Genomic DNA, 18739 nt, shown 5'->3' on the forward strand with positions numbered 1-18739 from the left:
TTTTATAAAATTATATTAATATTGTATGATGTTTTCACAATTTGTGTGCGTATGCGAGGTTGGACAATGGGTAGAAAAGCAACATGATCTGTATAAGTTAGGACCAAGCAACCAATTTAGTATTGTGGAGCTAAAAAGAAGGTGCTCATATGAATACACCCACAAAGTTCTTGTCCCTAGTATGTTAGAAGATGAAGATCCAACGAGGTGCCATGTGTTTAAGATCTCAACAAAGGGAGCAGGGTTAGGGGTGAACCTAGTCAATAGGATGAAACTAGGAGGTGACTTAGAAAAGTTTTGGGTTTTCTTTGATCATTACCATAGGATCAGTGGTTGGGCAACAATGGGAGCACATGTATATGACCCATATATTCAAGAATTACTAACAATAGCAGTCTGTAACTTCAAGGTTGAAGAAGCTAATACTCAAATTACATTTTGGAACATGTTCATGGAAAAGCACGAATTTGAGAGACCGAAATTTAGAGAGTTCATGGCACATGAGGCATCTTCAAATTCGAATGCATTAAGGATTGTGTACAACACAGGACCACATCACGAGAGATCATGTGTTCCATTGGGAGAAAAGCATACTGCAACACACTCATGATTGTATTAAGCTACCCTTTCAAGAAGAACACAAGAGAAAGTGTAGATTGTGAAAAAATGCTCCCTCTAAAGAAATAACTCAAATACAGTGTAAGGTTCTTTAAAAATGGTGGAAGGACGGGCATGGTTGCAATGATGATATTCCAAAATTGCAAACCTGGTTGAGATGGTGGCATGCACGCATGTCTTATTGGAGGGAGTTTATGAGAATGGTATGTATGGAATCGTTGCACATATGTGTAAATATAAAGGCAATACTATGGATTCCAATAAATTATTTCTTGTTGTCTTGGATAGGGAATGAATGATCAATATGCTATTGCAACTACTATTTTGTCCGAGTCAATGCATGGGAGTTAGTTGGCAGTAAGCCAAAAAAAGAAGAAGGATTAGCATTGTTTTATGTCTTCACTAAGCATTGGACCTTTCACGTTGGACCTTACACATTGCCCATTTGTGTTAGGCTTAGGTTTTAGCATGGAGTCACGCGAGGAGGGCCGCTCATCTATTGTGGACCTCATCGTCGTCGTCGCTCGCAGAGATCGACTGCGGCGACTATCCGTATATAGGAGTGCTAGAGACACACCGTCTACATTACATATCATGGTAGACTTGGAGGCAATGCTATCATCCCTTCGTAGCCTTCACGATATTGTTTATGTAGATGAGTGGATAGCCCACCATCACACTGCTCCTATGTCACATGGCCTGACATATCGTCAAGTCTGTGATCTTGGTCCAATTAGGGATGGAGCCTACTTAGATCTTTTCCTCGATAGCCGTGGGATGAGGCCTAGGGTGGCAGGCAAGCCCCTTACTATTTTCCAATGTTCGCATCCTCGTATGGCGGCACATATCTATAGTCGATATGTTGCCGCATATGGGAGGATGCCGAACAACCGCCAGATTCCCATATACTTCACAAAGCAATTATATGCGGAGTTTGTCTTAGGGGAGGAGGTGGATTAGACTAGCCATCAGCCTGGTGGTGGTGCTGGCCGAGGCCGTCTCCAAGACCAGGGTAGGCGGCCTCCACCAGCCCTTCGTGTAGCTCCTACAGATCCGACGTTTGTGCCTATGTTGATGGTCGAGGCTCTTGGCACCCAGGTTGGCATCGACGTACGGAGTACCACGGAGAGTATCTAGCACGTGGTGCGCTTGTGATCACAATCGATACCGACATAGATGTCAAGGTATTTACACATTTATTACTTCTTAAGTTTTTTTAGTCATTTATTTACATGTTTATATTCACTTTTCTATATGTTTACATGAGCGGCATGGTTGATTGTGTCATGTAGGGTCCCACACCTACCACTTAGAGACTCACTCTGAGGAGTTGGTAGAGGGGAGAGCAGAGATTGACCGCCTTAGAGCTGCATTGCGGACAGCAAAGGCAGCTACTACAAAGGCAGGAGATGCGAGAGAGTCTAACATCCAGCAGGTAGGTTTCTCTTGTACGTAAAAGAGTTATAATTAAGGTCCTAAGTTGTAAATTTCTTTAAGTGATACCTAATGAGAGAGACTAATCAATTATTTTTATGCTTTACTTTTTGCATAGGCTTGAACTGAGGTAGAGTTCTAGAGCTGAGGTGCAGCAACACATGATTATGGAGCGGATTTCACAGCATAGGGCAGAGCAGTTGATGTTGCATGTTCAGGAGTTCCGCAAATCCTCATACGTGACAGTGCCTTACTTGCCTCTATATCGAGGACATTGACAGTACTAGTGGATATGCTCTGGGATGTGGACATTTTCTCCATTTGTCTTGCATCACCCCCAGGAGCTAGTACGCTTCTCAGCATGTCCCTCTTACCATGCACGCGTCGACCTAGCGACATACAAAGTTTTGGGAATTGACGATCTTCACCCAAGCTTCGCTCGAGTAGATGCTAGGACTGGCAGGCCCTCTTGATTTTACCTCAGCTCTACTGACTTGGGACTCGACGCCGCCGACAGAGATCAGGAGCCTGAGGTGCCTCCAAAGATTAAGAGGAGTGCACACGAGTTTGATGCATGCCAAAGAGTCCTTCACGAGAGCCAGATCACAACATACAAATGTGTGGGTGGTGCTGGCCCTAGTGGCACCTCGGGTCATGGTGCTAGCAGCAGTGCTGCTTCTCATGAGAGTAGCGTGTTCTTACAACAGAGGAGCTTACACGCACAGAGTGGCAGGCACGTACCATTGCTGATTATAAATTTTTGGTTTACAGAGACAGAGACGTCTTGCAGTAGCACAACGTAGAGAGAGGGAGAGGGCTATAGCAGCTTATGGGACTCGTGGGCTCCCGAGTACACTGGCACCAGCTCATAATCCTGCCTTTGAGGCAGACCTCCCCATAGATATTCGACAACCCCCGCACCGGCACAGCCTCCTCGGTCGACGTGCACAGTAGTCTCGACGCGCACGTCGACCAGCAGTAAAAGATGACGATTTTGATTGCTTGCAAAGTTTGGTCACCATCGGAGCATGTTTGGGTTAGTAACTAGCGCCCAGTGCGGATTTTTCAAGTCTCTTGGTGCTTAAGAGGCCATGGAAAATCCGGGTCTTCCCCATACCATCGTACCCAAACATGCTCTGATGGGGACCAAACTTTGCAAGCATGTGGGGGGGGCACCCCCACATGCTTGCAAAGTTTGGTCCCCATCGAAGCATGTTTGGGTTATTAATTAGCGCCCGGTGGTGCGGACTTTTCAAGTCTCTTGGTGCTTAAGAGTGCTTAAGAGGCCATGGAAAATTTGGGTCTTCCCCATACCATTATACCCAAACATGCTTCGATGGGGACCAAACTTTGCAAGCACGTGGAAGGGACCCACCTCCACATGCTTGCAAAGTTTGGTTATAATCGGAGCATGTTTGGGTTAGCAATTAGCACCCGGTGTAAAATTTTCAAGTCTCTTGGTGCTTCAGAGGCCATGGAAAATCTGAGTCTTCCCCATACCATCGTATCCAAACGTGCTCCGATGGGGACCAAACTTTGCAAGCATGTGGGGGAGGGGGGGGCACCCCCACATGCTTACAAAGTTTGGTCATAAGCAGAGCATGTTTGGGTTAGTAATTAGCGCGACCGGTGCGGATTTTTCAAGTCTCTTGGTGCTTAAAAGGCCATGGAAAATCCGGGTCTTTTCCATACCATCGTACCCAAACATGCTCCAATGGGGACCAAGCTTTGCAAGCATGTGGGGAGGGAGGGGGGGCACCCCCACATGCTTGCAAAGTTTGGTCACAATCAAAGCATGTTTGGGTTAGTAATTAGCGCCCGGTGAGCGGATGTATGAAGTCTCTTGGTGCTTAAGAGGCCATGGAAAATCCGGGTCTTCCCCATACCATCATACCCAAACATGCTCCGATAGGGAGGACCAAACTTTGCAAGCATGTTGGGGGGACCCACCCCCACATGCTTGCAAAGTTTGGTCACGGAGCATGTTTGGGTTAGTAATTAGCGCCCGGTGTGGATTTTTCAAGTCTCTTGGTGCTTAAGAGGCCATGGAAAATCCGCATCTTCCCCATACCATCATACCCGAACATGCTCTGATGGGGACCAAACTTTGCAAGCATGTGGGGGGGGAGGGCATCCCCACATGCTTGCAAAGTTTGGTCACAATCGGAGCATGTTTGGGTTAGTAATTAGCGCCCGGATGCGGATTTTTCAAGCCTCTTGGTACTTAAGAGGCCATGGAAAATCCCGCTCCCCATAACATCATACCCAAACATGCTCCGATGGGGACCCCCCCACATGCTTGCAAAGTTTGGTCATGATCAGAGCATGTAATTAGCGCCCGGTGCGGATTTTCAAGTCTCTTGGTGCTTAAGAGGCCATGGAAAATCCGGGTCTTTCCTATACCATCATACCCAAACATGCTCCGATGGGGGCCAAACCTTGCAAGCATGTGGAGAGAGTCCACCCCCACATGCTTGCAAAGTTTGGTGATTTTCATCAAACAATATGGTGATGGTGATTTTAAACAAACAATATGATAGCCAAAGTGTTAAAAAATCAAAACACCATGAACATCAACTAAAATGCAATGATCCTCAATAATGAGAAAACTCAAAATGATAAAAACATCAACTAAGTACATCAGAATGTGAGCTAACACAGCCACTCTGGGTTTAGCCACTAACTCAAAAGATCAAGGCATGATGAAAATGAGCTACCCCAACTATTCTGAGCTAGTCACTCCCAATAAATCTAAGTACAATGTAAGTGAGCTAACCCTGCTAGTCTAAGTTTAGTCACTATCAAGATAGAGATCTAGTCAGCAACACCCTCTCTAGCTCTCAACTGCTCTCTAGAATGTTCTCATGGTCATTCACTCTCGAAGCCGAAAACGAGGGCGAGAACTGTGTTTTCGGCTCTATACTTAGTCAAGAGTGAGCTTGGTAGCAACCACTAGATGAGAGAACTGAAATGCCTCTTAACTCCCACTTCCACTGTGCTCGAACTAAAGACTCCCCCAATGAAGTTAAATCTGCTGGTAGAACCGGCCTACCACAATCATGCTATGGGCGTCAAAAGAAAACCCATGATCATCCACTGTATCCTGGTCAAGGATGCACTTTGGCCTAGTGCAACTCATCAAAATAGTAGTCTACTCCCTCGCTATTGCCCTCATTGACAATAACAGCAAATACATCACCCTCCTGTAGCAAATCTGGCACGTCATCATAGCTGGCCATGAACGCAGGACCTGTGTGCTCATCAGTTAACACTAGATGTGAAGGATGCTCGGGGGGAGAGGAATGTCTGTATCCATGCATTTGCCCATCCTCTCGAGGCACAATGTGACCAATCGCCATCCATACATGCTCCACAGAAGAATGTGAACCATCGTGTGTAAATCGTGGGGGCCGCCATGCATGTACTCCTAATGGAATGTAAGCCCAAGGTGCCAGGTACTGTGTCACAATCATGGGAGGCTCTATGGTCAATCATGCCACCATCCACATGCCAAAAAAATCTCCTGACAATCCGAGCATCACATTTGGGATACGATGATGCTGCACTCCCACACAAATGTTGGGAGCACCACTCGACTACGTGGCCTGCATCTCTCTGAACTGCTCAGATCCTACCGCGCAGCTAATGACGCCTTAGGACACGTTTCAGACGCGCCCACACCATCATGCTCTCCCTTCTCATGACCAGTCTCAAAGAATGACCAAATCACTGGGATACTAGACTGCACATGCCACCTATGAATCCATAAAACAAAGTCTTAGTTATTATTTTCTTTAAGATGTTCTAATGAATTTAGTTTAATTGCGAATATAAGAGAACCATAAGTATTATAGAATTGTATCGTGAATGACTTGAACTGTGCGCCACAACCGTCCAACCAAACCCATCGCTGGCCACGTGTGATCCCACAATCTCGTAAAAAATCGTCATGGAGACAAAAACAGTGTTGCACAAAATGTGCATCATGTGAACGATCATCACTGATATAGAAATGATACTATCGAATAATGACACGGGCCTCGGGGGGGGTACTCGCTATCCCATCTACATGGGCCTCTGCATATCGATAGCTAATGTGGACCACCATAATAGCAACCTGGTGAGGTAAGCAAGAGAGACGATTAGGACACAAAAAATCAAATAAGTAATATAGCTCAAACACGAAACAAATATTATGAAATATAACCATTACCTGCTCCGAGAAGTAATACTCAGATTGTATCTCCTGAAAAGGTGTGCAGCTGTAGTTCTCTACAAAATCAATCACAGAGAGACGACCACACCAATAGGAAACTCTGCCAGGCATGCTCGGAAACTTATGATCCTGCCACTTTTGGCACAATGATTGTGCCATATATAGGGGTAGATCTGCTCCCTAAATGTGGCTGTGAAGTGACAACGTGGTGTATGTTTGGCCACGAGCTGCAACTTCCTGGATTGTCCACCACTCTGGAGCTGGTGTGTCACATACTCGTAACGTTGCCATGGCACTATCTCTTGGTCACTTGCATCAAGATCTACCATCTGTAGATGTGCAAATGAGCCACATGATGTGCAATTGCTCTCCACATAAGGCATCCTATGGAACTGAGCATCCTGCGTGCACACAAAAGAGAGCGGATGAAATCACGAGGACTACAAGGCAACTCTCTATGCCTACTAAGAGAACGGAACATATCATAAAAAAGTTTGAACTCAACATGGTAGCGACAACATGTGTCACGCTGACGTGAGTACCTCACAAACCAAGGCTTACACCCCTCAAATGACCTTTGCCCAATTTTAAGCTCTGGATACGATGCCACAAACTGAGAATACAACTCTATTTGAGTCATTTCAAGAAAGCAAGCATTGTGCTCAATGAACACTCCTCTTGTCACTCTCTTACATAAAGCTTTCTTCTTGAAAATTGGCAAGGCACGATAATTCTTCTCCCACTTTCTATCAAGGCTGTAGTGGTTTCATCTAGTAGGCAATTATACCTAGCTACATGACCACTAGTCGCCCACAAAGCACCAACCTCATTGGCATCTAAACTTTGCCGTCTAATAGACCCAACTCTAAGTGCATGTGTGGTGCTATGGAAAAGATGCGAGATGTGGCACTCACCTTATCCTTCATTTGGGAGCTACTTATGGCTGCCACAATAGCCCGTCGAGCAGCCAAAGCATCCGTAGAGTTCCTCTTCTTGTTAACTATATAGGAACGATGAACACTTTGTAGTACCGCCATGCCAGCAGCTCTCCTCTCTCTTCAACCTCCAATGTCAGAAAGCGCCCTGCAGTTGGCCATGTTGGGCAGATCGGTCAAAGCATTAAGCACGCAGGCCCCTGTGATGAACGCGTGAGGTCTTTGAAATAGGAATGGAAGATTGCATAGGCACGACGATGCGCCCCTAACTTTTATAGTTCTTTCCTATCCACACTATGGGCGCCCAAAGGAGGGGGGTGGGTTCTTGTGGAAGAGAAGGGGGCTCAGGAAGGGTGGGTTCATGTGGCTTATCTAAACCAAGGAGTAGTGGGGGAGAAGAGGGCCGAAGGAGAGGAAGTGGAAGAGGAGGAGCAAGGCTTGGATCATCGCCCAATGGAAGGTGTTGCTCGTTGACGTGCTCTCCACTCTCTCTTTCTCTCACGAGCTACCCTTTTCCTCTTCTCCTTTTGAACTCGGTGGACGTTCTAATGCCTTTTAAATAATATAGAAAATAGTAGAACACATCAAAAATTACTTGATAAATCAAGTTAAGCTCTATGCTATTTGAATTTTTAATATGCAAAGTGGGAACATCATATGAATAATAATGTAAAAGTTATAGGCAATTTACTCGCATTCAGTGTACCTGTCTAAACCTCCGACACACAGTGCTTGTATACAATTTTGGTTCCCAAAGAAAAGAGGATTTGCAATTATTGGATATTTGATCAAATTATGGTTTTAGGTGTCCAAATTTGCATATGATGTTTCATTAGAAGACGTTGAAGTGAAACTCCTTGGCTAACTATAAGAGATTGGCTATTCTTCTTGAAAAAATGCATATTTTCAGGCTAAAGCCAAGGGTGCCCACTAATAAGTGAAACTAGTTAACCTCATCTTGCAACCACCCGCAAGCTATAACAGAGAGTGGAAGTGGGGGATAATGGAAAGAGCATTAATTACAAGCTACAAACAAAAGGATCAATGGAGAAGAATAATACTTACGTGGTGAAGATTGCACACTTTCCTAATTGCACCTATGATGTTTTTGTTCTTCGTTCATCTCGATATGCCAAATATATGCCTTGTATCTACTACATTTTCAGAGTGCTTTGTCAACTCAATCCAGCAAAACATGCCTACATGCATGCCACCAACATACCTTTGCATTTCTTGAAGAGTGTGATCAAGAAGATGATGAATTAAATCAAAAGATGATGCATCATGCTCTTGTTTATTGAAAGGATACTATGCCATCATCAATGGTGGTGGTTAATTTAACATTTTGGTGTATTTAGCTAAAAATGCTGCTAGTTTTGCAATGTCACCACCACTTTAGATATGGTACATTTAGTGACATAACTACTTTTGTTCTACAATGTAACTAATCTAGAAGACACATGACGGATGATACAATACTTTTAAGTATATATATGTCATCATATCGTCCACTTGTTATCTTTCATAAGTGGTGTGGTTGAGTAGTTTTGTGACAAAACCATATTGTCATGCTCTCTTGTGCAATGTCATTGTATGTTAAAAACTACACAAATTGATGTCAGTTGCTCAAAAAATGTGAACCGTTGACCTCGAAAGTGTGAAGGTGGGGAATAATGAAAAGAGAAAAACAAACAATGACACACATAGAGCCCAATGAGTTAACAAAAAAATTGAGAAAAAGAACAATGCCATTATCAGATCTTATAATAACTCCTCTATTCCCTCTCCAAACCTTCACTTTACTTTCTGCTTCACTAACGCTCTCTCTTTGTCAATTTAACCTTAATGTTAGTGAAGAACTATCCAGGGAAGATATAAGATTAATCAAACAAAATACTATTGGACACGCTAACTCAACTATAGCAATGGATGTATTTCATGTAGATATAGATTTGAAAGATCAAGAGCCCATTTATTATTACTTCTTTCATCCAATAGTGTTAAATTTTAGATCATAGTATAGTATTGTTGAACTCCACTAACCTTCAAGAGAAGGAAGAGCTTTTAGAATTAATAAAACCATCTATAAGAACATCTATAGCTCTCTTTCCAAAGATTAAAAGAAACCTAGAGTGGATACAAGAGACGGGTTGGTTTGAAGCTTGGAATACACACCACCATCTATTAATACACAATAGCTCCATGTATAATCCATACAATATTCTTAAGATATTTGCCATCATTACTACACATCTAACAATCTTAAGATCTAGTTTAGTGTATGATTTTGATCAAAGAGCATAGTAAATATCCCACATTTTTTGAAGAGGAAGATCTACACATACATGATACATTCATCTCCATAAAACTACAATTACCAAACGCAAATGAAGACAAAGAAAACAGAGAATCAAAAGAAACACACTTACCCAATCCATAGACCCATAATTTCTCTAGCTTAAGAAAATATAGACGCTGAAGAGGGAGACAATGCTAACAATCCAAGAGATAATAATCATTCTTCTTTCTTAATTTTTGATTTTCCCACTAACACTCTAGATCCCGAGAAGTTGCTAGAAGTAATGCCGACAATTGTACCCAATTCACCATAGCAAGAAGCCCCTTTTGAGAAACCGACGACTTTCGATCAAAGCACAGACACTATCTTGGACATATGCCAACCAATGAGTATAACAGGTATCCCATTATTAACAAATGACAAAGCTTACAATAAGTTTTCGAACACCCACATGCAAATAAGGACCATATGTATATAAGTAGCTTTTTCTCATAATAAAAAACACAATCCCCTTTGTTCCAATTGAGTCTTCTTCGTCCATTTGTTTTCTTGTGCACCCGTCTTATAAGAGAGAATTTGAGAGTAATATGTGTGAGAGCCCTTTTGGGTGTAGTACACAGAAATCCTTGAGATAACACCAAGGAGAGATTAAGAAGAGAAGAAGCTAACACTAGCTAAAAGAGCTTGGAGTCTTCAATAAGTCCTCACCACAAATTAAGGTAAGCCTCCCTTATTTTTTTAGTAATCTTGCAAGAAATTGTGTAAACCATAACATTAAGATCTCCCTGCCTTTTGGTTTGAGTAACCTTTCTTTGGCTTGTAGCCAAGAATTAAGTTTAATTACCACAAGCTACCAAAGCATTCTCATTAAAGCTGAGCTGCTGAGAAGGGTGCACTAGTTCATGCCCCAACACCTATTATATATATGTGTTATATTTATAAAAGATGTTGGGGCTAGAACTTTGCATGTATAGATATATGTATGTATGTATAGATATATGTATGTGTGTGCAAGCAAGGGGTGGTCTACATTCTAGAAGGCTATAGTCTCCTTGTGATTCACACCAAGACCTATTAACCCTTGTATTAATTAAATGTGTGAACTTCACCCCACATTCATAGGATGTAAAAAGCATGGATTTCAGATCTCTTGCTGAATGTTGACGTCAGCCAAGGAGTGTCAAGCTGGTTACACAATATACCCCCCCGCCTGTCGGCAAGGCTCATCTCTGCTGTTAACTGCCACTGGGTTGCTGTGGAGAGGGAATCTTTGTCCCTACCCATGGGACATATGAGGGGGAGTATGTGTAATCAGCCAGTGTGTGTATAAGATGTGGGCGGTCATTAACACAAGAAAGTAACCCTTCTCACATGACTGAAGCAAAAGATGAGTTCCAATGATGACAAAATTTGCAGTTTTGTGATGTCCAAAGACAAAGAGTCATAGATTGGTTGCAATTTTCAACCTTCGTGGTCTTCAGCATCTTGAGGTGGAGAGGCTGTTGGGTTGGCCACACATGAACCAGATCCTGAACTTTCTTTTGCTGCTGATAACTCAGTGGCATGCTCCACTGCACGCAATATCTCTGGCGATGATACCATGATGGCGGCAAACGGCACCGACAGCGGGCTTCTACCATTCAGACCCGCCGTCATATCGAACACAGATGAAGGAAAAGCATTGTACACTGGTGTAACAACCGGATGATCAAACTTGCACACAGATCCGAACTTACAGATACCATACCGCAGATAGAAACTACATTGTGGTTGTCCCTGAACATGGCCATAATATACAAACATAGGTGTAAAAAATACGGTCATAAAGCAAGATAAAGTAAAAAAGAAAGCACTCAATTCGGAAACAAGTCTTACAGGACGAAGTGGAAGGCCAATAACACTTGAGGTGGAGCTCAATGGTAATGCTGTAGCTGCCCGGTCTCTAGGATGATGGAATTTACAAGAGGGGCCGAATTTACAGTCTCCTGTTTTGAGGTAGTATTGACACTCTGGCTGTCCCTCCCTCTCAGGAAACTCATCTTCATGTACGGATGGTGGCGACGATGCCCTGCTGCTTTTAGACCATGCACCTGCTACATCAGCTTTTTGTACAGACGTACCAAAAACAATTTTAGCCTTTGGACTTTGATCCACTCCATCCAGAGGTGTTATTGGACTGATTGGACCCTGCAATAGCATATCATTTCAGTGCAAACAGTATATCACACAAGGAGAAAGAAGGCCAGTTATTTGAAGCCATGATGCATGCACACGTGCAGCACAGAAGGGACAACAGTACTAGCCTACCTTTGAATGGGTTTACAGAGATCATCTTTAGATGTTGAGCAGAGTACATGCATGCACACTTGACTACAGGAAATGCTTCACTCATTCTCGACGCTTGAGCAATGCTGTTGCTATGGACTTCTTGGTCCCATGCATGTCTCAGGCTCATATTGCAACCTTGATTACTCCTTTCATAAAGCCTGCCAGCTCTTCAAGTGGTTAAATTTCTTGTCATTAGACACCCAGACCCTGAATCTTTAGAACCTGACACTCAAGAATCAAGCATGGCCTCTTTTTCTTGAAATAGGCGTTGCACACATGCCGTGTCCATTTTTTATGCTTCAAAACCTCTACATGGACTTTGGATGCTTGGGGATTCATGTGCCTGAATAATAATCTTACGAACCATGTTGCTGCCATGTGTGCCCAACATTGACGTGCATGGTTTGGGAATCAAGACCATACAATGAAAATAGGAGCTGCATTTGAACCAAACTGGTGGAAGAACTTTGTGCATCAAGGATAGCTAGTGAAGGAGCTCAGCAATCCTCTCCACATTTGGTCAAATATTGGTATAAAGAGTAGACACCTCGAACTTTTGCATTTGAAATCTCACATGGAAGATTGGTGGTGCAAGAGGGTGAAAGAGGTGCTAGTTACCCCAAATATGGTGATAATGTGGAAGATGAAAAGATATAAACAGTCTATTTGGTCCCGTCACATCTGTCAGAATACGCAGCGGAGATGATGACCAAATCTGGGAACACGAGAGCAAACACAGTGCAGAAAAACAGCACAAGTGAAGTAGAGAGATAGAGGCGTGTAACTCTGCTCTATATACACAAGAAGATCCCGGAATACAACACACTACAAGACAATAAGTGGCAAGGGCTGTGGGGCCATTTTATATGGCCCCCAATCAGCAGTCGGCCTGCTCTAGGACAGCTGACAAGACCATGTCCACCACGACTAGAAAAATCACCCAGTCGGCCAGGTGTGCTGAGTCGGCCAGCATGGAAAAAGGTCCACAACTTCTGCAAGTACAGTCGGCCAGCACCAATCAACTCACAGATGCAGTCGGCCAAGACAAATGTCCTCCTGCCACCACAAGGCTGCCTCCCAAGCCACAGAAAAATGGGAAAAAATGGGGGAAAAATACGGGGAGCAAGGAAAAATGAGAAAACACCTACAAAAACACCCACAACAAAGGCCCTGGTGTCTAGGTAAAGATAGGAGATGACTTCTAACACCCCTTCTCAACTCCTGGCTGTGAAACCAACCACAGGGAGCTGGAGTGCCACTTGAGCAAATCCTGAGATAGCGACTTCGTGAAGAGGTCCACCATACTTTCCTCCGTCGAACAGAACTCCAACAAGATGTCATCAGCAACGATTTGTTCACAAACAAAGTGATTCTGGATGACCGTGGGTTCCTCCAGTGGAAGCCCAATCCTACCATGCAACCTCACCACCTCACAAGCAACACCACAAGCAACCCGTACTCTGCCTTTGTCGACAACAAGGCAAAAGATGACTGCCTTTGTCAAATCCCCACGGATCTCCTCGTGATCGATCTTGGTTCAAGACTCGAAACCTGCAAACAAACGAACAAACAAACAAGGGGGTGCAGGCCTGACTCACCTCCCAACCATGACGGCCGTGGGCAAGCCCACAGTCTTGGCTGTCCCCACCGAGCCACGAGCTGAGCTAACTAGGATGACGTACCGACCAATCTCCTCCTCGCGACGTCCCATACCGCCACAAAGCTGCCCTCGCGGGCCTCTGCAAAAATTGAGTCTTGATACGACACTCAGCGACCATACCTATGAGGTACGCCTACCTGCAGGAAGGCAAGTTTGGGATCGCAAGGTGGAGATGCTTTCAATCCAGATTCAGGACTACAAAGATACTCTGGAATGCTATGTAATGCATCTGGAAAATGTAGACTTGTTATTAGGGATTGAGTGGTTTAAGACTCTTGAAGTCCAGATAGATTGGTCTAGTCATATTTTTTCTTTTCAGCATAGGGACACCAAGTATAGTATTTTAGGTGATTGTATTCATCCCTCTCAAGGACCTCTTGTAAATACAATTGATTTTGGAAATATAATGGATTCTTCTTTGTATACCGCTTTCCATTGTGTCTTGATTCCACTTTCTTCATTTCTTATACCTTCCATGGATGTCAATGAATTAAGTGTATTTGAAAGCAAAGAATTACAGAAGATACTTGATTCGTTTCAAGATGTATTTCCTAAGGAACTGCCATCGGGTTTACCACCTGAATGGGCAGTAGATCATCGTATTGACTTGATCCCTGGTACTCATCCCGTCAGTGTTCCACCTTACAGGATGAGCCAAGCTAAGAAAGATGAGTTGGCTAAACAACTCGAAGATTATTTAAGGATGGGCCAGATCCGTCCAAGTAAATCACCTTGGGATGCACCTGTGTTGTTTAGGAGAAAGAAGGACAACACCTGGAGAATGTGTATAGATTACAAGAGATTGAACAAGCTAACCATTAAGAACCGTTATCCTCTCCCTAGATCAGATGACCTGATTGACCGATTAGCAGGAGCGAAATATTTCACGAAGATAGATTTACGTACTGGCTATCACCAGATACGTATTCATGAAAGGCATGTCGAAAGAACCGCCTTTCGGACTAGGTATGGCCATTACGAGTTTCTCATATTACCTTTTGGGTTAACCAATGCTCCAACCACTTTCCAGCAAATGATGAACGATCTTTTTCGTGAACATTTGGAAAAATTTGTGGTGGTGTTCCTCGATGATATTTTGATATATAGTCGTACTCTTAAGGATCATGTCAGACACCTCACGATTGTCTTATCTATTTTAAGACAGAATCGACTGTATGCTAAGTTAAGTAAATGTGAGTTCTTTATGACCGACATCATTTACTTGGGACATGATCACTAGAGATGGATTGAGCATTGACTATGACCAAGTTTAGAAGGTTCTGGACTAACCTATACCGCGAACAGTGAAACAACTTCGTTATTTTCTCGGCTTTGTTGTTTTTCTTTGGAAATCTGTACGGGAGTACTCTCAGCTCACACTACCGATGACCGACTTATTGAAAGGTCGCGGACGTAAGTCAAATCAACCTATCACTTGGAATAACGATTTGGATATGGCCTTCAGTCTTTTGAAAGATAAAGTCAAGGAAGCACCTATCTTAGCATTACCTGATCCTAGTCGGCCTTATGTTCTTAAAACTGATGCCAGTGACTATGCTATCAGGGCTACTCTATTTCAAGATGGTAGACCGGTTGTATTTGAAAGTAAAAAGCTAGACGACACTCAATCTCGTTGGCCAACTCTTGAGAAGGAGCTTTATGCTGTGATTCATGCTCTCAAGGTTTGGAGACATTATTTATATGGCTCCAAGTTTGTGGTATTGACTGATCATCAGTCAATCAAGTATGTGTGTGATGCGGATGATTTGAGAGGCAGGAAAGCTCGTTGGGCAGAGTTAATGCAAGATTTTGATTTTGAGATCCGTTATCGGAAAGGGTCCATGAATAGTATTGCAGATGCGCTTAGTCGGATTAGAGAAGTGAATACTTTGTCGTTCACCGAGATTTCCACTAACTTATTTCAGTCATTGAGAGGGCTTTGCAAGAGTGATAGTTATTTTGGTCCATTTTGGCAGAAGATCCAGGAAGGGAGCTCATTGATTGACCAAGCTCATTACGTATATGGTGATAGCCAGTACGTAAATCTATCTTCGTGAAATATTTCGCTCCTGCTAACCGGTCAATCAGGTCATCTGATCTAGGGAGAGGATAACGGTTCTTAATGGTCAGCTTGTTCAATCTCTTGTAATCTATACACATTCTCCAAGTATTGTCCTTCTTTCTCCTAAGCAACACAGGTGCACCCCAAGGTGATTTACTTGGATGGATCTGGCCCATCCTCAAATAATCTTCAAGTTGTTTAGCCAACTCATCTTCCTCAACTTGGCTCATTCTGTAAGGTGGAATACTGACAGGATGGGCACAAGGGATCAAGTCAATACGATGATCTACTGCCCGTTCAGGTGGTAAACCCGATGGCAGTTCCTTAGGGAATACATCTTGAAACGAATCAAGTATCTTCTGTAATTCTTTACTTTCAAACATACTTAATTCATTCACATCCATGGAAGGGATGAGAAAAGAAGAAAGTGGAATCAATACACAATGGAAAGCGGTATACATATTTCCAAAATCAATTGTATTTACAAGAGGTCCCTGAGAGGGATGAATACAATCACCTAAAATACTATACTTGGTGTCCTTATGCTGAAAAGAAAAAATATGACTAGACCAATCTATCTGGACTTCAAGAGTCTTAAACCACTCAATCCCTAATAACAAGTCTACATTTTCCAGATGCATTACATAGCATTCCAGAGTATCTTTGTAGTCCTGAATCTGGATTGGAAGCATCTCCACCTTGTAATCCCAAACTTGCCTTCCCACAGGTAGGCGTACCTCATAGTAATGGTCGCAGAGTGTCGTATCAAGACTCAATTTCTGCACAAGTTTGTAGTTAATAAAATTATGTGAACTGCCAGGGTCTAAAAGAGTGTGAATTTTATGGCCATTCACTTCTCCATAAACTCGGAGAAGATCATGCAAGCCAAATACTTTAGAATTGAACAGACAATCAGAACAAGTACTAGGGCGAGAAAGTACAGTAATTGACGTACTTGTCAAAGACAACTGGTTAGCTGCCTTTGGCTTGGGTCCTGCGTTTGTCTTGGTACCCTTTTGCTTTGGGCACTCGTTACGCATGTGTCCTTTTTCTTCGCAGATAAAACAACGTCCTTCCTTCTTGAGCTTCAAAGCCCTAAGGAGTCGTTTCTTCTTCGCTGGTGTCGAACTTGAACTCTTCGAAGGTTGGTCCGAAGACTTTCCTTCTGTCGTGTTAGCTTTGCAAAGAAGAGAAGAGCAGTCGCATGAACTGCAGGGAGAGAAAACAGAAAAAGCATGTTCGTTGTTTTTTGGCGCAAGAGAGAGAGAGAGAGCGAGAGAGAGCGTCGTCGTCGCTGTGTTTGCTGGCCGAGTACTGCTGTACTGGCCGTGTGTGTCGTAGGCGTTGGGGCTACTCACAGCTACAGGCGGCCAGGCCTGCCAGGCCTGCGCAGCCAGCCCAGGCAGCGCCTATGCCAGGCGGCCAGGCTGCGTAGCCAGCCCAGGCAACGCCTAGGCCAGGCCAGGCCGACGCCCAGGCACGCTGCCATGATGCGCAGGCTACACCACTTCAAGCAACGGCAGCTGCAACCAACCGACGACGCTAATCCAGGGGGAGAGAAAAAAAAAAGCAAGGAAAGCACGTTTTTTTTAAGCTTTCGTCTTTTTTTTAGTTTTAAATTTTTTTTTAAAGGTTTAAAAACTCCTCCAAGGTTTCAAAGTGTTTATTTTTTTTTAAGAATATAGAATATATATATCCATATATATATATATATTTCATATATATATATATATATATATATATATATATATATATATATATATATATTCAAGAAAAAAAAAACGCAAAAGCAAAGCAAAAGCTAAGCCTAGCTTTTGGAGATTTTTCGCTTTTGGGAAACCTTTATAAACTCCCTCAAGTGGGCTTCTTGCCACACATCTCTCAAGTTTTCAAGCTCTCAAGCTCTCAAGTTCCCTTGCACTTTCCTTGTGCAAAGACCGAATTTTCTCTCCGCGTACCCTCTTCATGATGTCGACCCAAGAATCGGAGTTGGAGCCCCTTGTGGAACGCGAAGGCTTGCCGGCTACGGAAGGTACCGATGTCGATCTTTTTGACGATTTGGTGTCAAAATCAGATTTCCAAGAGTTCAAAGTAGCTCTCGAAGCTTCTTCGACGGAACATCAGGCACAAATCGCAGCCCAGATGCAAGCTTTGCAGAACTCCATCGCTCTATTGACCACTACCCTCTCTACTTTCTCGGGTATGGATACCTTGGCTTCAGCTTTAGGCCCCAACATTACTCCGGAACCGTTCGGGGACGAGCAAAAGCAACGCACCAAGGAGATCGTGGACATGTGGCTACACGCTACACAAGTGGCAAGTTCACTTTCAGTTTCATCCATATGATGATGGAAAGAGGATCCAGTTAGCAGCAGGTTTCCTGTTCGGCAAAGCTTTGCTTTGGTGGAAGGAACTCAACCCTAAGCCAACGACTTGGGCACAATTTGAAGACGTCTTCAAGAAAGAATTCCTCAAAAAAGAGGATGATTATGATGTTGTTGCCCGGTTTTCAGCTTTGACCATGACCTCGCAACACCTCACTTATGAGGTCTACCTCCAGAAGTTTCGTGACTTGCAGATGAAAGCTACAAAGATGGATCCCACTACTCTGTTGGGGTTTTTCGTAGCTGGTTCACCAGACTCGTACCGATTACAGGTTAAAAATAACAAATGTAAAACTTTGGACGAGGCCATTCATTCAGCTCGTATCTATGATGATACGATGGTCTCTTCCAAGTCGAAACCCGTTACCGAGCAGGGGAACAAGCATAAAAGAAAGTTCTCCGTACCTATGGCTAACATGACAGAAGGAAAGTCTTCGGACCAACCTTCGAAGAGTTCCAATTCGACACCAACAAAGAAGAAACGACTCCTTAGGGCTTTAAAGCTCAAGAAGGAAGGACGTTGTTTTATCTGCGAAGAAAAAGGACACATGCGTAACGAGTGCCCAAAGCAAAAGGATACCAAGACAAACGCAGGACCCAAGCCAAAGGCAGCTAACCAGTTGTCTTTGACAGGTACGTCAATTACTGTACTTTCTCGCCCTAGTACTTGTTATGATTGTCTGTTCAATTCTAAAGTATTTGGCTTGCATGATCTTCTCCGAGTTTATGGAGAAGTGAATGGCCATAAAATTCACATTCTGGGTTAACCAATGCTCCAGCCACTTTCCAGCAAATGATGAACG

The 18739-nt window shown here is 43.4% G+C and overlaps 1 protein-coding gene across 3 annotated transcripts in view; it reads right to left on the reverse strand.

Annotated features, from left to right (window-relative positions):
- Window positions 1-10574: 10574 nt before the first annotated feature.
- Window positions 10575-18739, reverse strand: part of LOC147612752 (zinc finger CCCH domain-containing protein ZFN-like) — a 34594-nt gene continuing 26429 nt past the window's right edge. For all 3 annotated transcript variants that reach the window (XM_086783319.1, XM_086783316.1, XM_086783318.1), the window contains exons 7-8: window positions 11378-11689; window positions 10575-11278 (exon numbers count right to left, since the gene is read on the reverse strand). In XM_086783319.1, coding sequence (XP_086639445.1) covers window positions 10964-11278; window positions 11378-11689 — 627 coding nt within the window. In that variant the 3' untranslated portion in view covers window positions 10575-10963. The remainder of the gene's footprint in view (window positions 11279-11377; window positions 11690-18739) is intronic.

Source organism: Cibotium barometz, chromosome 45 (genome assembly GCF_041138505.1).
Source record: "Cibotium barometz isolate CiBa-2024 chromosome 45, ASM4113850v1, whole genome shotgun sequence".
Classification (NCBI taxonomy): Eukaryota; Viridiplantae; Streptophyta; class Polypodiopsida; order Cyatheales; family Cibotiaceae; genus Cibotium; species Cibotium barometz.